Source organism: Haplochromis burtoni, unplaced genomic scaffold (genome assembly GCF_018398535.1).
Source record: "Haplochromis burtoni strain Fernald_Lab_line unplaced genomic scaffold, NCSU_Asbu1 Contig_422, whole genome shotgun sequence".
NCBI classification, from domain to species: Eukaryota; Metazoa; Chordata; class Actinopteri; order Cichliformes; family Cichlidae; genus Haplochromis; species Haplochromis burtoni.
The window spans coordinates 82,041-101,482 of record NW_024582783.1 but is presented as its reverse complement, the minus strand read 5'-3'; the positions used below and the strand labels follow the sequence as shown (position 1 = coordinate 101,482).

The window sequence follows — 19,442 nt, the reverse complement described above, 5'->3', positions numbered from 1 at the left end:
TAGGGGGACTTTGGGTATCCGTGAGCTATGTAACGCTAGAATCATTTTCTTTTTAAAAATATTCTCGAGGATCAGTTAATCTCTTGAAAGAATGGCTAAAAATGTAGTGATGGTTGAATTGTTCCAGTAAAGCATTTATTATAATTTTTCTCACGTGTTCCCATCAACAGCTGTTAACGTGACAAACCTAAAATACTGTGAAATTTACTGTACCGGTATATGAATATCAAAGTGATGCAACAAACGGCGGTTTGGTGTGACACTGACACCTGCTGGATGTCATCAATAAAGCTGAATCCGGAGTTGAACACTGTGTGTTGCTTCCTGTTTGTTGGATACCGAAGTCAGAAGTTAAACTTTATTTAAAAATCATAAAGGAGAAAAGATGAATTCAAAGCTTTAAAGTCTGACCTCAATCAGTCCTGACAGGTTGAAAGGATGTTTTCATATTTACATTTGTCACTAATTTATATCTGCTGTTGCTGTTATTGTGCCTCGGCCTCGGGGAAACCAGAGCACAACACAAAAAAAGATAACTCCCCCACTCCCTGCTCCCGGGAAGGACCAACCCTGCCACAGAGTTTGTGGTTTTACAGCAACCAAATATGTCATTCATCTTTGTCAGGGTGGGCACGGCCAAAACAGCCAAAAACATGTTGTTGAGGTGACTGCTGTTGTGAGTTGGTGCTGTATAAATAACATTGTCACGCTTTCAGTCAGTGATTGGTTACTCGAGTGTGAGCTGATGGAGGAAAACTTCTTCCTTTGACTGCATTAAGACATTTCCAACAGTCACTGCTTCACAAAACTCAGAGAGACGCAGATGGACATCATGAAATATCTCCTGCAAATGTAACCTCAGTCTGCTCCGAGTGCTGCACTTGTTGATCTGAACATCAGCCTCATCAAACCCGGACTGCTGTCTGTCCGAAGGCTCATCTCTAGACTGTTCCTGTGTAAAGCATCTCTTCCGCCCAGCCGCTGTCATGCTTTTATTTTCTCAATCCAAACAGGAAATTGTTGCCTTTTCTATTTCTGTTCAGCTTGACGTCACTTAGTGAGCCAAACGCACAGCTTGTCCCGCTCGCTGATGGACGTCTCCAACGTCCAATCCTGACTCAAGGTTGCCCTAGCAACTCGAACGATTACCCAATCGAACCGAGATAAACACCCTCCCTCACCTCCTCAGCTGGAGCAGGGAGGGGGGAAGGCCAGAGATCCATGAGTTGCTCCTCAGTCCGGGAGCAGACCTGGACCTGAAGCTGCAGAGGATTTTTACCGTCGTGCGTAAAAGCGCGCCGATGGCACAGCTGGACGCGCTCCGAGCAGCTCCTGAAAACGCTCCAGTCTGAGTGCGGTGTCCTGGGGGGGGGAGGAGAGGTGTAAGCCTGCTCTCATCTCAGGATGGGACACCACAGCCGTCACCCGCCGCGAGCATGAGCCACAGAAGCAGCCCGGCGCGCGCCTACGACTTTCTGCTCAAGTTCCTGCTGGTGGGCGACAGCGACGTGGGGAAGGGCGAGATCCTGGCCAGCCTGCAGGACGGAGCCACCGAGTCCCCGTACGGCTACAACATGGGTGAGTGGGGGGAGTAGGTTCAGCTGTCCGGTGATCTCTGTGGAGGCTGCTGACACCGAGTCCTCCATCAGGAGTCTGACTTCATGTTCACTCAAACTTTTAGCGCCTCCATCAGAGCTCCAGTTCTCCACAGCAGCCTCTCTGACATCAAAGCTTTATGAAAAGAAAAGAATTATGTTATTATTAGTTATTAGTTATTATTAGTCCTTATGAAAAGATTTTATTCTGAGTTGAAAAATGAAAGTTAGTGATTAAAGTTTACAAGAAAAAGCTGTTTTTGTGAAATAAGTTCACAAGTTTATTCTTAAAAATAAATAAATGTATTCACGTTTACTTTAATAAACAGCTGAGTGTATTTTATTATTGAAAGCATTTTAACTGGTTCACAAGTTTTACTCTTTCAAAATAAGAGCCATAGTTGTTAAGATATGCATTGTTCTCTGGTGAGCAGACACCATCCAACTAACTGATGGTTTGGATCCACTGCGTATAAAAACTGGACATAATCACTGTGATGTCACTCAACAGTGGTGATTGGCTGGTTTTAGAGCCTGCCCCCTGTGGACGTCAGAGGAACTGCAGTGAAGTGCTGCTTTGTTCTGGGAAGCATTAGAAGCTCCACACACCGTTTTAGTTTGTAATATTGAAGCCGTGTTGCCATGGTCTGTGTGTGTGTGTGTGTGTGTGTGTGTGTGTGTGTGTGTGTGTGTGTGTGTGTGTGTGTGTGTGTGTGTGTGTGTGTGTGTCTGTGTGTGTGTGTGTCTGTCTGTGTGTGTGTGTGTCTGTGTGTGGCGCTGGCAGGCAGCTGCTCATGACTCATGCTCGGCCTGCAGGAGGGTGACAGGACGAGTTGAAGCTCTCCAAGTTCACGCGCTGACACACGATGTAACACACTGTGCTCACGAGTCACATGACCACACGCTCAACCTGCTGTCATAAAAACTGATTTCATATTTAAATATGTAACGTCCTGCACACGGCTGTCATCTCTCTGCAGAAAAGTCCAAACTGAGCTTTTAGGACAGTTTCATAGATGATCTGAGCTCCACCGTGGTCAGACGTGACGTGCAGCAGCAGCAGGTGATGTTACTCACCTGTTTACAGCAGACTCATGTTTTCATGTTTGCTGGTAAATCGTTTTCTGTCCACTTGGACAGAAAACGATTTACCAGCAGAGAACAGTCTGCTGGCTCAGGAGATGAGTCCTCACACGCCAAAAAATCTCCCCCGCACATAAAAAGGCCTGCTGACATCACCAGCCACAGCCTGCAGTGAGGAGGTCAAAGGTCACAGATGACAGGCCAGCGCCATGCTTTGTGGATGCAGAAAAACACCCACGTGGTCTCTGAATCATCCTGGAGGAAGGAAGGCTGTACTCTCATGTCTAATTCTGAAGTGAAAGAAGTAAATTCAAAAAATAGAAAATGTATAAAAATCTGTAGTAAGTTTTATCCAATTATCCTGTTTTTAAAATATTCCACACAGCTACACCATCAGTAATATTTGTGTCTCCTAACAGTGAAATGACATCTATCTGCTGTCCCAGTGATAATAATCAGCTCAGCCTATGTTCATTAATCACTGTGAGACCAAAGCTCAGATCTAAACACTCAGTTTACACCAGTTTTTTATGACGTTGGCTTTGTATGATGTCATAGGGAGGTTATATCCTTATATGGTCAATCTCAGGCACAGAAGCCCCGCCCACTTGCCATTTAAACCTTCTGTTGTGAGGGGCAGCCAGCTGTCTCCGTATGAGATGAAGGATTATTCTGAACTATTCTGAAGCAAAGAATTACAATATGGAGCAAAATCATTACTCAAAAAAGTAATCTATTACACATTACTCATTACTTTGCTTAAAAGTGATGCGCTGCATTACTTAATTACGCTGAAGAAAGTTTTTTGTTCCATTGCTTTCTCATTTCTCCGTAAATTGTCCTGAAACACAGTCCTCATGAGGACACAGGTACGCTCTTTCTGTTATTGTTCAGGGATGAACAAAAAGCAAAGATGGAAACCAGCACAAAGACACTTTGGAGTGGTCACCACGGTGATTCTGAACTGGTAGGAACAGGCTGCAGGCTGACTGCTCATCAGTTTGTTACCTGTTGATGTTCAGGCTCTGGCTGCTGGGCCGGGGTCTGTATACACCCAGCTTTGCCATCAGTCTGGGTTCTTGGCTAGCTAAGTGTTAGCATGCTACCTGTGCAGATGTTAGCACTATAATGCAGCTGCCTCTGTACTGGGCGCAGTTTGCACCATACTGTTGGGCCCTTGTCCTTTCATGCAGTAAATTGGTTTTGAACACACATCCTGGGTTCTGAGAAACTGTGGAAACTGTAGGATAAAGTGTTCATTGATACAGTAACAGGAAAACTAGAGGTCTGTGGTTTTCTGGAGGAACTACGTTGGACATGTTGATCTGAATGTTTGATGAACCTCAGCTGTGACACTGCTGATGAACAGAAATCAGTTTTTGTTTAGTAATTTTTTGTCTTTGGTCTCTCAGACGTGACGACCGTTGGGTGGATTAATCAGTAGCAGCGACATCAGCAGAGGCCTCGAGTCGTGCCGTTTCTGGGTTTTCCTTGGTGTGAGGACGGTTTCAGGCTGATGGAAAACCGCAGGCTTCTGCTGTTTCTGGGTCATCTCCTCTAACGGGAGGCATGACGGCACACAGACATAGCTGTGGTGAAACTGTGGGACGATTTCTGGCTCTCAGGTCCAGGAAGGGGCTTTGCTCTCCTGCCGAGTCCAGAGAAGAGCTGGCTGCAGTGCAAAGCTGAGCCAGACCACATGGGGAAGCCTTGATTAGCATTGACGTGAGCTCGGAAAAATGCACACAAACAGCTTGCTAGTTTATTCTCTGTGCTTTTATGAGCCGTTGATAATTACTCCCAAATGAGACATGCGAAGACGGGCCAAGCGCTTGTTTACGGTCTGAACGCCACGATCGACTCTTTTATAACATCCTTCTGAGTGTTGTGTAACTCCACAAAAACACTCCACTCTCCCATCTACACCAAATGTGCACTGTGAGAGTGTTTGTGTGGTTGTGGTGGTGCTGCTGCGAGCTGCTCGGTGGGGGTATAATGATGCTGCTGGTGCTGCCAGGAGAGGCTGACTCATTCCTCCGGTGTGAACCGGCTCTTACAGATAGGCCGACCTTCACTATGCTTGAAGAATACTGTTAGAGGTGATGTGTTTGTTTGGGTTTGAACTGATTGTGAGGACTTCTTTACAGATGTCACACAAAGATGTAAGTGGTCATATTTCCGTTTGAAACAAAACGCAGCAGCACGACAGAACCTCTGACATCATTAACCATCTGTGAGTCCAAATCTCCCCTCAGTTCCCAAACAGAGTTACTAACAGTCTGATAAAATGATCCGTGTGGCTGCTCGCCCAGGTGTTACAAGAAAACTTTAAGAGAGGTAATCTGTACCATAATACTGCCTGTTTTATTATTCAGACTCAATTATAACACAGAGCTAACACAAGAAGGGCCACTCTAACATCAGGCTGTGAAGTAGGGCTGGGTATCGTCACTGATTTCTAGAATCGATTCGATTCCAATTCACAAGGTCCCGAATCGATTCGATTCGATTTAAATCTGGGAAATTTTGCCTCAGACAGTCAGCAATATTATAATTCAGATCAGTACATTTACATATTTTTGTATCTATAAAAAGGAAGCTGACACTTTTGAGACTTTATCAAAGGTGTGAGCATCACAGCAGAGGCCTTTGTGTCAAAGTAGCTGAAGATAAAACACAGAAAAACATGAAGCTGATTTTCCTGTTCTGGATTTTATAAAAATATTCTGCAGTCGATCAAAAACAAAAGAAAACCATTAATCAGCACATGAACGTTACCTCTGACGTTACAGAGGTTTTATTAGAGACACGGCGTTTTGCATTTTGTACAATTTTAAAAAGTTTAAATTTGTTCAGTATTGAACGGCAGAAGTTAGGTTTTCTTTTCGGAAGTAAGTAAAAGGAAAGAAACAGCGGCCGACAGCCTGTAAACAACGTAGACTTGTGCGTAACAAGCAAGCGAATAATGCAGAAAACAGAGAGAGAGAGAGAGAGAGAGAGAGAGAGAGAGCTGTGCATGAAGTGTGATTTTATCCTGGTGGAAGCAAAACAGCAAAAGTCAGAGTGAGTTCATGTTTATGTGAAGCGTAGTTTGGATCTTCTTTTGCTGCTGGTTCGGTCAATATTGTTTGGAGAGAGATAAAACCTGCAGCTTTAGAATCAGCGCAAAAAGGGCGTGAACACAAAGCTCGACCCGCCGACACATCAGAATCAGCAGCTGTCGCTTTCAGCCCCGACTGTGAGAAAGTCACATCTCACTGATTCTGATGCGTCGGCGCTTTGCGTTCACGTCTTTGTGCAGAAGCCGTGTTCCTGCTCTCATTTACTGTTTTAGCTGTTTGGTGGTTGTTGAAATTTTGTGAGGTTTAACCTGAGATTCTGGCGTTTCAGGCAAAATAAATTTATATAAAATAAAATCGATTCAGGATTTTAATGAATTGATATCACGTTATCCAAGCCAGAATCGATTTAATCGATCATCAAAACCCACCCCTACTGTGAAGCTAACACAATGCTAATGTGGCTAAGTTATCAATTCTTAGTTAATGGGACACAAAGCTATCAGATAGCGTGCTAATGTGACATTAGCTTAGATAAGGTAAACCTTAAATAGGCTAACAGCAGTAAATGAAGCTAGAGCAACATAAAAAGATGATTTTCTCGACTAACGTCAGCTAACGCATCGTAGTGTTAGCGTGGCTAATATCTGAGAGCAGGACATGAAGCTAATGTAAGATAAGAAGCTGCTTATTATTTTTGTGCACTACAAGGCTGTTTTAACTGTAGTGTGGCTAAGCTACAAACAACCGCTAATCAGAGTTTTACAGTTTTATATTTTTTAATTCAATTTTATTTCTAATTCAGTTTATTTGTTATTGTTGGAACATGTTTACTGTTAGTTTGCTTTGTTTGATTTCAGTGTTTGTTTTATTCTTCTTATTTATTTGTTTATACAATAAAGACACAGAACTTTGTGAAATCAGTTGACTCACACTCTTGTAGACAAGTCTCAGTAACGCCTCCTGTACTGTGCAACTCTGCGTTATTGTATCACACTGAAAGAACAAAGATGAATCAATTTGTGCAGATTTGAATAAAGGAATCTTGTTTCGTGCACTCGGGCCTGCTGGTGTTTAAACTGAATCATGGAGCTCTTATTGTCACCCTGTAGCTGCTACGTTTCCCAGTGCTCTGCTGTTTAGACGTCTGTCAGCAGACCTTTCTGTTATAGCCTGTTATGTAATTCCACTTTCCCTTTATGCATCATGCACACCAGAGTGTGTGTGTGCAATAACTTGGACACAGCGTGTGTCGGCGGGGCTTATGTCTCCCAGAATATCTCCTACGTTATATCACATCTTGTTCTCTCAGGATATTCTCCCGCAGATATTTTCATATACAGTGGGGCAAAAAAGTATTTAGTCAGCCACCGATTGTGCAAGTTCCCCCACCTAAAATGATGACAGAGGTCAGTAATTTGCACCAGAGGTACACTTCAACTGTGAGAGACAGAATGTGAAAAAAAAATCCATGAATCCACATGGTAGGATTTGTAAAGAATTTATTCGTAAATCAGGGTGGAAAATAAGTATTTGGTCACCTCAAACAAGGAAAATCTCTGGCTCTCACAGACCTGTAACGTCTTCTGTAAGAAGCTTTTCTGTCCCCCACTCGTTACCTGTATGAATGGCACCTGTTTGAACTCATCATCTGTATAAAAGACACCTGTCCACAGCCTCAAACAGTCAGACTCCAAACTCCGCCATGGCCAAGACCAAAGAGCTTTCGAAGGACACCAGGAAAAGTATTGTAGACCTGCACCAGACTGGGAAGAGTGAATCTACAATAGGCAAGCAGCTTGGTGTGAAAAAATCAACTGTGGGAGCAATCATCAGAAAATGGAAGACATACAAGACCACTGATAATCTCCCTCGATCTGGGGCTCCACGCAAGATCTCATCCCGTGGGGTCAAAATGATCATGAGAACGGTGAGCAAAGATCCCAGAACCACACGGGGGGACCTGGTGAATGACCTGCAGAGAGCTGGGACCAAAGTAACAAAGGTCACCATCAGTAACACACTACAACGGCAGGGAATCAAATCCCGCAGTGCCAGACGTGTTCCGCTGCTGAAGCCAGTGCATGTCCAGGCCCGTCTGAAGTTTGCCAGAGAGCACATGGATGATACAGCAGAGGATTGGGAGAATGTCATGTGGTCAGATGAAACCAAAGTAGAACTTTTTGGTATAAACTCAACTCGTCGTGTTTGGAGGAAGAAGAATACTGAGTTGCATCCCAAGAACACCATACCTACTGTGAAGCATGGGGGTGGAAACATCATGCTATGGGGCTGTTTTTCTGCCAAGGGGACAGGACGACTGATCCGTGTTAAGGACAGAATGAATGGGGCCATGTATCGTGAGATTTTGAGCCAAAACCTCCTTCCATCAGTGAGAACTTTGAAGATGAAACGAGGCTGGGTCTTCCAACATGACAATGATCCAAAACACACCGCCCGGGCAACAAAGGAGTGGCTCCGTAAGAAGCATTTGAAAGTCCTGGAGTGGCCTAGCCAGTCTCCAGACCTCAACCCCATAGAAAATCTGTGGCGGGAGTTGAAAGTCCGTGTTGCTCGGCGACAGCCCCAAAACATCACTGCTCTCGAGAAGATCTGCATGGAGGAATGGGCCAAAATACCAGCTACTGTGTGTGCAAACCTGGTAAAGACCTATAGTAAACGTTTGACCTCTGTTATTGCCAACAAAGGTTATGTTACAAAGTATTGAGTTGTATTTTTGTTATTGACCAAATACTTATTTTCCACCCTGATTTACGAATAAATTCTTTACAAATCCTACCATGTGGATTCATGGATTTTTTTTCACATTCTGTCTCTCACAGTTGAAGTGTACCTCTGGTGCAAATTACTGACCTCTGTCATCATTTTAGTGGGGGAACTTGCACAATCGGTGGCTGACTAAATACTTTTTTGCCCCACTGTACGTGTTCGATACGAGGAGCTGGCTTTCACTGTTTGTTCTTTGCTAATGGCACATTATTAATTTATAGTCAGTTATCAGGGAGCCCTCTTTCTGTTCGTTGAGCAGTTGAATTCTTATAATTATTAACTCATCTTCGGACATTTCTGTGCAGGGATTGGCTGGGATTCAACCTGCATGGACACAGGAATCAGTATTCATAATTTAGTATTGTGTGTTTTTGCTTTTATGCTTTTACTAGTCAAAACTAGTAAATGAATAAATAAATGACTTAAGATTCAAATGTTAACAAATACACGTGAAATGTAAAGCTCATTTTGTTTTAGTCAGAGCAGTTTCGTTTCAGTGCTGGTGGACGCCGTGCAGTCAGCCTCTGCTGAAGCTGCTCTGAGAGCTCGCTCCACATGTTTGTGCATGTAGCTGTCACTATGAGGAAGCAGTTGTGGTCTACATGTGGGTGCAAGGTGAAGCTGCTGCCCCACAAAAGAGGCAAAAATGGTCAAAGTTAATCCTGTTGTCAGTGTTGGGTCAGAGAGGCGGAGTCATATCACACCAGGGGAGGGGAGGCAGGAGGAGCAGAGCCCCGAGGCGGTGAACTGAACTCCAGGTAAGAAGTTATGAGCTGCAGTCGATCTGGTCAGATATAAACCAAGTTTAGTTTATTTTCGTTGTGCTGACTTTTTACAGTCAGTTACAATAACTCGTACTGCTACTAGCTAGCATGACGGAGTTTCTATACAGCTGGGTGGTGCTATGATGTTACTGATAGTGAACTTTATTTTATTCATAAGGTTAGTTAGTAGCTGCCAACCGTCCCGTAAAAAGACGGAATCGTCACAAACGACACAAAGCTGGATTTATTCTGCGTCTTTATGCTGCACAGCTTCCTCTTCTTCTCTCATCCTCTCCCCTCCCTCTCCTGTTGCTCCTTCAATCATGAAACTGATCAATGATCAGCTGATCGGCTTTTCTCTCTTGTTTGTTTATCGCCCACTTTGCGCCAGAAAGAGGAAACCAGCGGATGTCGCGCTAAACAACAGCAGCACGTTTAAGCTTGATCAGCTGTTGTTAGAATTTACTTTAATATTAATTTCTAGGTATCAGCTGAATTGAAGGGAAGTTATGAACTGTTTCTGAGAGACAAATAACACCAGCATCCTTTTCTAGTAGCTGACAGCTGGTAACTGTGCAGGGGCGGGTCTAGCAAAGTTTGCCAGGGGGGCAGGTAGGGCATTAACAGGGAGAGGGGGGCACAAAGAAATACTTTTCTTTCTTACTCTCATTTAAAATGTTTCGCTTTTAATAAATAATTATCTGAATCTTACAACCAAAGTTTTTAGTATGATGTAAAATGTATAGGAATCATGCATATACCAACAAGACTGTACATCACTGTCACCACAGTGTTTTCATTCAAAGGTTTTATGGTTTTTCCTATAATACCTGGTGGGCCGGTCCGATTTTTTTTTGTCCCAGTCCAGCCCTGCTTCCTGCACCCAGCAGCTTTCCCGTGACATACGTGACGGTGAGCGTGTGCCGCGTGTGTCGACGCCTCAAAGTGCGCTGTGGTTATTTTCAGGAAGCTAATAATAATTACAGTTACAGAAGAGACGAGCTGCTTTCTGCTTTTGTCCCCTGTGAGAGTCGCCTGATATTAGCGGCTAACCAGTAACAAGCTGGAGAGAAACCACACACCTGCACAGGACGCTCTGAATACCCAGCATCACACCTGGATTTGGGCAGCTGCAGGGCTCTGGTGAAAGTGTTCATGAATATATGAGGGTTTCATGAATAACCCTTTAATTAAATGTAGTTACTAACTAAAGCTGAGCAAGTCCTTATTCAGAGCAAACTGTTTTTACAGCCTAAACTGAACAACGTGGTTTAACAGCATAAAGCCATGGACGTGAACTCCTCATGAACCGCTGTATCTGCTCAGACCTGCTGCAGTGCTTTGCATGATTGACGATTCCTTCTAATACTGTGCCTTTGTTCTGATTGGCTGGCCCTCGCAAATTCATTCATCACAGTCAAAGTCAGGCTCGGACCTCCACTGTTTGTGATGCATGTTTGAGATGTTTGGCACGTTGGATCTAAAACTGCTGCTCGTTGGTTTGATCTGAATCTTTCCTTCTGCTGTTTTTCAGGAATCGACTACAAGACGACCACCGTCCTCCTGGACGGGAGAAGAGTGAAGCTGCAGCTCTGGTACGAACACGCCGTCGTTCACACAGCTGCCTTCGTCTCATGTTATCAGTCTGTGTGGAAAGAAAGCAGAGGACAATCAAAATATACAGGAGGCATGTGAGGCCCGTTTACCCAATAAAAAGCTTTTTCAGGTACTGAGCTTCATCCAGCTTCAGCCTGACGGGTGTTAAAGGCTCGCTTCACTCAGTGAAAATATTCCTTCAGTTTTAGTTTGACGTTTCAGTTTTATGTCCAAAGAAACTGAGAGGAATGCAGCTGACAGCACAGCCTGAGCGGTGTGTGGTGGATAAAAGTGGAAAGAAAATAACTTATGATGATTAAAAGCCTTAATGTGACACTGACAGCAGGTCTGATTCAAAACCTCCTTTGATGCTGCAGCTGACAGGATGTCGTCATCAGAGGCCGAACACCGTAAAAGCTTAACCACACAAGACGCGTGTGACCCGCCCTGCTGGACACGTCACACAAACTAACCTGGAAGTGACCAGGACTTTTATTTTGAAGGACCAGTCCAGGATGATGATGTCATCATAAGAGCATCTGCAGCACTGATGCTTTTACTTTGGCATAAAAGATGTCATTGGATGAAATCAGCGGAGCTGTACTCGAGTAAATCTACTCAGTTTGTTTCTGTGATGACGGTTTGCTGCTCTGCACAAACTCACTCGTGTTTGTAGAAACGTGTTTCAGCCGAGGCGCCATCACATGTTCAGTCTGCCGCTTTGATGTTTAAGAGGACGTGACGCTGTGTGTGTGTGAGATGATCCTGTCTGGATCTGCCGCTCTGACTTTGATAACTGGCGGCCATCTTTTCCCCGCCCGCGTGCTCATGAGCCAAGCAAACCCCTGCTGTGGTGCTCAGACACACTCGGGTTTCTTACTGTGGACAGGAACAACAAACCCACAGAGCGCGCTACGCTTGCAGGAGGAGGCATCTGTGCACATGTTCATCACCACAGTCAGGACGCTGCTGTGCAAAAGTCTTGAGCCACCTTTCATGTCTTAAATCTTGTAGGAAAATGTGAAGCAGGTGCACAATTAAAACAGCCTCAGCTGAAATCAGCAGTAAATACGACTGTGTGCTTAAAAAAGCAGGTTTATAACAGGAGTTTGAGACACTGGGCAGCTCTGAGTCTCTGAATCCAGTCAAACACAACAACAGAAAGACACCATGACTCTACCTGAACTGAAGGAAGCACTGACCTTTCACAATAAGAGTGAGGGGGGAACCCAGCCCACCATGTCTGTGCACACTTCCTCCAGAGCCTCGGGAACACTTCAATCCTAATCTGTCCACAACTTCATGACAGAACCCTTAAAACCAGGACGCACACTGTCACCGGTCTGAGAGGGTCGAGACCAAAGTCCACACCACTGGCTCTGTGCTCGGCTTCCTGTGTTTGGACCTTTTTCACGTTCAGGCAGCTGAAGTCGGCCCCGTGAGACGGCTCTCCAAAGTAAAGCTGGGAGTTTGTTTTTTCTTTCCCATTAAGGCTGGACAATGGGAGAGCTCATCCCAGTCTGACCTTCAGCTTCACAGTCATTAGTTAAGACTCTGAGTAATGTTTGTTTGGAGGCGTGAGCATCGCCACGGTGACCTTTAACCTCTGTGTTGTGTTGTTTCAGGGACACGTCGGGGCAGGGCCGGTTCTGCACCATATTCCGATCCTATTCCAGAGGAGCACAGGTGAGCACCGAGTGCACTGCTGCAGACAAACACAGGGGGGCGCTCACTGAACCTGGGGGTGAGTTCTCCATTCTCCTAATGACCTTTGACCTTCACTGAATGTAAACGAACCCCTGGGCTGCTGTAAAGCAGTAACGGTTCTATCATCAGAATGATCAACATGAGTTCATCTTATTTTCCGAACAGATAACATTTTTAGTTTTAAACTGGTTTTTAGTTTCAAACGTGCTCTGAAGCACCGTGTTAGACACGCTTTGGGGGTTTCGAGCCTGAAGATGCTGATGCTGACCAGCTGTGAGTGCTGCTCTCTGATTGGACATGGAGCCATGTGACTCTGGCAGCAGGTGGTGGCAGGAAGTGTGAGAAAACACGTTTCCCTGAATGAAGCTGTTCTGTTGTAGTCGCTCATCAGGGCTATTAGAGGACATGTAACCATGGAAACGGTGTCACTGTTGCCACGGCGAGGCTAAAAGTTGATCTTGAATCTGTAGTTTCAGTCACGGCGAGCAGGTAACGGCCCGCTGGCCCGAGAGCAGGGCGCTCACACCTGTCAGTCAAAGAGGCCACGCCCCCAGCGATGCAGCCTTTAAGCTTTCATTTAAACAGGTGATGTAATGACGGTGAGATTATCTGTAGAGGCTGTAAACACGCTGATGAGAGTGTGAGTGTGTTTGTTTTCAGGGGGTCATCCTGGTGTATGACATCACCAACCGCTGGTCATTTGACGGCATCAACAGGTGGATCAAAGAGATCGACGAGGTGAGCCATCGATCGTGTGTGTGTGCAGTCAGCTCTCTCTCCATCGCTCTCCTGTTATCTAACAGCTGACCGGTGATGTCACAAACTCTGACTGAGTCAAAACGGCGCCCACGCCCGCTGAGGCAGTGTCTCTTTAGGCTGCCGTACTTCAAACGTTTCCCTTAACTTTAAGCTGCGTCCCCCCACCTGACACACCTGTAACACTGAGTGTGCTTAAAGACCCACATGCCCCTTTCCTTTCTGTTCCCCGTTTACCCAGCATGCCCCAGGAGTTCCTAAGATCCTCGTTGGCAACCGTCTGCATCTGGCCTACAAGCGTCAAGTGACCACGGAGCAGGCGCAGGTGTACGCCGAGAAACTGGGCGTCACCTTTTTCGAGGTCAGCCCGCTATGCAACTTCAATATCACCGAGTCGTTCACGGAGCTCGCCCGAATTGTGCTGATGAGACACGGCATGGAGCGCCTGTGGAAGCCCAGTAAAGGTGTGGCATTAGCTCCGCCCCCTGCAGGTCTGTGATGCAGCTTTAAAATGGGATGTTCAGCTCTGTGCTGCCCTCTGCTGGAGGCTCCGCTTCACTGAGGATAAAGTCAGACGTCATTCACAAAAACATCGTTCTGCTTTCACTCTTTCCTGAAAAAACACTTTTTATTCCTGAAATATTCCAACTTTATTTTTATTTGTCACTTTATTAATACAACATTTTCACTTTGTTGCTGAAATATGTTTTTCATAATCTTATTCATTTATTGCTAAATTAATGTTCTTGGAATATTTTACAACTTTATTCCTAAATTTTTATGAATTTAGTCCTAAAATATTAGGAAATGTATCCAAACATATGTTATTGTACAAATACATGATTCCATATTCAATATTTCAATTTGTTTCCTAAAATTTTATAACTTTATTGATAAAGTGTTTTTTCATGAAATACAATAAATCTATAATAATTCCCTGTTTTGATTGGTTCTTCTCTGTGAGCGCTGTAATCTGATTGGTTCTCTGTGTGTGTCAGTGCTCAGTCTGCAGGACCTCTGCTGTCGCTCCATCGTTTCCTGCACGCCGGTCCACCTGGTCGACAAGTTGCCCCTCCCACTGGCTCTGAAGTCTCACCTGAAGTCCTTCTCTATGGCCAACGGCCTCAACGCTCGCATGATGCACGGACGCTCCTTCTCAGTCACCGCCAGCGCCCACTACGGCGCCACCAAGAGGACTGGGGGGGCGCTGCTGAAAAAGCCCAAACTGATCCGGGCGCCGCCCCTCAGCCCGTCGGCTCAGAGCTGCAGAAACAGCTGTAAAATCTCCTAATGACAGTTAAGGCACCGCCTGCTCGAACATTTGAAGATGGCGGTTGGAAGTGAAGAATTCCTCACCAGGACCTGAACCGCGCTTCAGACTTCCTGTTTGGTGACGTTTGCTTTGCCACCTGTGAGCTGCAGGCGTCCAGTAATAGGTGAGGTGACATCACATGGTTGGAAAACGACAGTGTCAGGAAAAACCCTCGGAGCACGTCAGCCCCAAGTCTGAAAGTGTGACGTAAAGCTGCTCGATGCTCAGAAAACGCGCGTTCTCAGCAGCCAATCAGAGCTGCAGACGCTGATTTATTCTTCTGGCTTTCTTCTGGTTTTTGTTACTTTGGTATTTTTTTATTTTTGAAACAGACTTTTTTTAATTTACAGATTTTATAATAAAAAAAAAAGCTTCCAGTCAGATTTGTAAGATTCAGATTTCCTTCTTGAATCGTTCCGATGTGGTTTTTCGCCCGGACTCTTCTTCGTTGTGTGATTTGATCTGCAGGTGTGACAGTTTTCCACTCTGGGACTTGATTCTTGGAATTCTTCGGAGCCTCTGATTTCAGACTTCATGTTTATAAGATGAACTGAAACCGTGACCTCTGACACTTCCTGCGCCACATTTCCACCTCAGCGCTGAGGTTAAATGTTTCCTCACCTGTACATAGAAGCACCTTGAAGCGGTGCTTTTGCACATCATTCTTCTGCAGACACACAAACTTTTTGTGTGCGATATTTGTACGTGTTGTAAATACGCCTGTTTGATATGAAGCTGAGGATGATGATGGTGATGATGAAGCTGACCCCTGCAGCACGCGCTCAGGAGGTGACTGTTAACCGTCAGTGTTTCAATAAAGTTTGTCCACGTCACAGCGTGCACTTCCTGCTTCACGTGTTTTGTTTTTGTTGTGACATTAAAACGATGTTCTCTGAGTTTGGAAGCTGTGTGTCTGTGTTGTTGCACACGCTTCTTTCTGGTTTTGTCTCGTTGTTTTCATCCAGTTTTGGTACTTTGTGCCATGTTGTTGCCTCACAGTTTATCATATGGTGAATTTGTGCGTTTCTGTGTTAATGTTGGGTCTGTTGTGCTCACTCTTCATCTCTCACTGATCATGTTTCATTTTGTCTGCTCGTCTTTGTGTGTTTGCTGGTTGTGCTGCTGTGTTTGGTTTGTGTCTCTACGATGTTGTTCTTGGTTTCCGTGATTATAATCACGTGCATGTCTGACGTCACAGAGGAATAATTAGTATTAGTAAATGCAGATGAACGCGCTGGTGGCTCTGACGTCATCACGCAGTAATTTGCAGATGAAAATCTGACGCAGGGCGCCTCCGGTCCAGCAGGGGGCGGGGCAGGGCCGCGGTGACGTCGTCAGAGGAAGAGGAGGAGGTTTGTGTTGCCAGCCTGGCTGTGAGGATCGCTGAGACGAGTCTACGCTGAAGCTGAAGCTGTTCTCGGACACAAACTCGGTGAGAGCAGAAACGCTCGGTCCTCACCGGAAGCTGACAGAGGTGACGGTTCCGGTTATCCAGAAACTTCTACGGTTCCGACTCTTTACTCTGACCTGAACAGAGACAGTCTGTCTGCCAGCGAGACTGCGCACAGGTGAGCCCAGCACAGGTGAGTCACAGTAAAGGGGGCTTTGGTGGGTTGGTGGGTTTGTGTGGTCGTAAAAGTGGCGTGACCGGCCTCACTTCCGGTCACGTACTGTCTCAGAGCTGCTCCAAACACTCAGTTTACCACAGCCTTCCACACGCTGGGACCTGTGTGACGTCACAAAGCTGCACCGCTGCAGGTGTGTCAGGTGTTTAGTGAGCTGAGACTCAGTCAAAGAAGGCTGACTGTGAGTCTGAATCATGCAAAGCTGCTTCTGCCTCGTTCAGGGTCTCACCCTCACCTCCAGGTGAACTTTGACCTGTTGAGAGGTGCAGAAGGGCAGATGGAGCTCTTTAAGCAGAAGTGTCCAGTCACAGGAAGTGGCGTCTGATTTCTTGGCTGTCTGGTTTGGGACTTCCTGTCACAGAGAGAGAGAGAGAGAGGGAGAGGGTGGGTGGGTGGGTGGTCACAGCTCTGGTGTGTTTCATGCTCTTCAGCACGAGGTCAGGAGTCTTCTTTGTCCTCTCCTGGCTCCGCTTCAGTGTCACTCACAGGCCCAGGAGGATGACGGCTTCCCCCTCAGCAGCACCGACGCCACGTTTCAGCTTCAGACACGTCACTGCTTCAACCTGTGACGGGAGACGGAGCGTGCGTGTGGGCGTGTCTTGATGTTTTTGTGTGCTTGTGGTTGTTGTGAGTGTGCTGAGCACTCTGACTTCAGTATCAGTACCTGTAACGCTTCAACGTCTGGCGTTGGTGTGATGTCAGCACTGACGCCTGGTTTCTGCCCGTGTGTGCAGGTACGATGGCGCTCTGTGGGTGGTGGTTAATCCACTTCCTCGTCTTCACTTCCTGCTCGGCTCACGACTTCTTCACCTCCATCGGTGAGTTTAGCCGCTCTGTATCGTAGCGTGGAGTCCTGCTGAGCGCGTGTGTGAGCGCTAATTTGTTCTTTGTCACAGGTCACATGACGGACCTGCTGTTCACGGAGAAGGACCTGGTCACCTCCCTGAAGGACTACATCCGAGCGGAGGAGAGCAAACTGGAGCAGATCAAAAAGTGAGTGTCGCTGCTCGCCGTTAAACGCTCCGCCTCCTGTTTTCCTGGAACAGAACCTCAAGTTTGTTGGGGGGGGGCAGCTCACTAGGTTTACATTGCTGTCACGATCTGCGACACACTCTTACCTGTGCCGTGTGTGTGTGTTCAGGTGGGCAGACAAACTGGATGTCCTCTCGGCAGCTGCCACTCAGGACCCCGAAGGCTTCCTGGGTCACCCGGTGAACGCCTTCAAGCTGATGAAGAGGCTGAACACGGAGTGGGGGGAGCTGGAGAGCCTGGTGCTCACCGACGTGTCTGATGGTGCGACGCAGAAATCAGCTGTTGGACGTTAGGACACAGAATCTTTTTTCCTTGTTTTCATTGTCCTCCTCCTTCTTCTTCTGTGGTGTTTCAGTGTTCATCTCCAACCTCACCATCCAGAGGCAGTACTTCCCCAACGACGACGACCAGACCGGCGCTGCCAAAGCTCTGATGAGACTGCAGGACACCTACCAGCTGGACACCAACGCCATCTCCACTGGAGAGCTCCCAGGTCTGTGAACCGGGACCTGCTCTGCTTTACAGGGCAGAGCGGGCTCTTCAGTCCGAGTTTAGAGAAGACGGCGCTCAGGAGGAAAAGGACCACAAATGTTTCTGAGCTCTCAGTCGTGTGTCTGAAAGTCATTTACACGATTCAACCTTCCAGCTCGCGCTTTAATAACAGGAACATGAGTTGTAAATGCTCCTGCTCTCTCTCGCCTCCTCAGGCTCGTCCTCCACCTCCTCCGCCTGGAGCACTCTGACCGTGGATGACTGCTACGACCTCGGGAAGGTGGCGTACTCTGAGGCGGATTACTACCACACCGAGCTGTGGATGGCTCAGGCCCTGAGGCAGCTGGACCAGGGCGAGACGTCCCGCGCCGTGGACGCCGTCACCGTCCTCGACTACTTGAGCTACTCCGTGTACCAGCAGGGGGAGCTGGAGAGAGCGCTGGAGTTCACCAGGAGGCTGCTGGACCTGGGTTAGTACCTGCAGACGGGCAGTTCAGTCAGCAAACGTGCTGCTGTTGTTTTAAAGAGTTAGAAAAAGGAGCAACGCTGAGTTTCCAGAGAGTCGAAGGCTTCTTCTCACATCTTCAGAGCTTGTGTGCAGATTTGTTGATCTCTGTCACCTGAAGTTGTTTTTCTGCCCGTTAGATCCGACACACCAGCGAGCCAACGGGAACCTGAAATACTTTGAGTACCAGCTGGCCAAACAGAAGAAGGTGGAGAAGGTGGAGGAGAAGGAGGAGGAAAGCAAGGTGAGGCAGAGGAGGGAGAGCAAAGAGGACTACCTGACTGAGAGGAAGAAGTACGAGCAGCTGTGTCGCGGCCAAGGCATCAAGCTGGTGAGGCAAGTGAAACAAGCGCACCTCTGAGAGTCGTTTATCGGCGTCACTTCAACCTCTGCTTCCTGTCAGACTCCCCGCAGGCAGAGCCGCCTCTTCTGCCGCTACTATGACAACAACCGGCACCCGCGGTACGTGATTGGCCCGGTGCAGCAGGAGGACGAGTGGGACAGCCCGCACATCGTGCGCTACCACAACATCGTGTCGGAGAAAGACATGGAGAAGGTGAAAGAGCTGGCCAAGCCCAGGGTGAGTCCGAGCATCTTTATCTCACGCGCTGCTGCAGAGCTTATCCCAGGTCGGACGCCATTAGTGCTTTACCAACGCAAGGGGCGGGGCTAAATATCAGTATTCAGAAATATTGCTCCCCGTTAAGTCGCTGTATATTAAAATTTTTATGAAAACATGTTTATAATTACTTTGCCCGCCAACCTGACCCAACAGAGTCCAGTGGGCGGAGCTTATCAAAGGAAGTGACCTCGAAGAAGAAACTCACAGGGTGAAAAGTGTCGGAAAACTAATCAAGAGCAGTCGGGATGTTAAAAACTGGACAAGAGTCATGATCAGAACATGACTCCTGCCTGATGTGTCGCCACGACTCTAAACTGTCAGTTTTCGTTTTTGTGGCTGAATGTCGGCTCGGGGTTACGTCGGCTCGGGGTTACGTCGGCTCGGGGTTACGTCGGCTCGGGGTTACGTCGCCGATCGGTCGTGTTGATGTTCTGTTCACGGTTTACAGCAAAGAAGAGCAGCGCGAGCACTTTCAGCTCAAACACCCAGAAACTCAGGTCAATC

General features: G+C 46.8%; 2 protein-coding genes across 7 annotated transcripts in view; both read left to right on the top strand.

Moving 5' to 3' along the window:
• Positions 1–1,164: 1,164 nt before the first annotated feature.
• Positions 1,165–15,504, top strand: rab40b (RAB40B, member RAS oncogene family). Its single transcript, XM_005944761.3, has 6 exons — positions 1,165–1,578; positions 10,826–10,886; positions 12,513–12,573; positions 13,255–13,332; positions 13,592–13,814; positions 14,349–15,504. The coding sequence occupies exons 1-6, from the start codon at positions 1,437–1,439 to the stop codon at positions 14,639–14,641; spliced, it is 858 nt and encodes a 285-aa protein (XP_005944823.1). The 5' UTR covers positions 1,165–1,436; the 3' UTR covers positions 14,642–15,504.
• A 225-nt stretch (positions 15,505–15,729) lies between these two features.
• Positions 15,730–19,442, top strand: part of p4ha1a (prolyl 4-hydroxylase, alpha polypeptide I a) — a 9,245-nt gene continuing 5,532 nt past the window's right edge. For 5 of the 6 annotated variants that reach the window (XM_005944759.3, XM_042213130.1, XM_014340891.2 and 2 more), the window contains exons 1-8: positions 15,730–16,245; positions 17,022–17,105; positions 17,184–17,280; positions 17,429–17,580; positions 17,675–17,812; positions 18,027–18,281; positions 18,457–18,647; positions 18,720–18,896. In XM_005944759.3, coding sequence (XP_005944821.1) covers positions 17,027–17,105; positions 17,184–17,280; positions 17,429–17,580; positions 17,675–17,812; positions 18,027–18,281; positions 18,457–18,647; positions 18,720–18,896 — 1,089 coding nt within the window. In that variant the 5' untranslated portion in view covers positions 15,730–16,245; positions 17,022–17,026. The remainder of the gene's footprint in view (positions 16,246–17,021; positions 17,106–17,183; positions 17,281–17,428; positions 17,581–17,674; positions 17,813–18,026; positions 18,282–18,456; positions 18,648–18,719; positions 18,897–19,442) is intronic. The other variant, XM_042213132.1, reaches the window with a different exon arrangement.

Excerpts from the sequence above, each read along its gene's own strand:
- rab40b (XM_005944761.3), top strand. The coding sequence starts at position 1,437 with ATGAGCCACAGAAGCAGCCCGGCGCGCGCCTACGACTTTCTGCTCAAG. Across the intron at positions 12,574-13,254 it reads CCTATTCCAGAGGAGCACAG|GGGGTCATCCTGGTGTATGA; the intron begins GTGAGCACCGAG and ends GTTTGTTTTCAG. Across the intron at positions 13,815-14,348 it reads CCTGTGGAAGCCCAGTAAAG|TGCTCAGTCTGCAGGACCTC; the intron begins GTGTGGCATTAG and ends TGTGTGTGTCAG.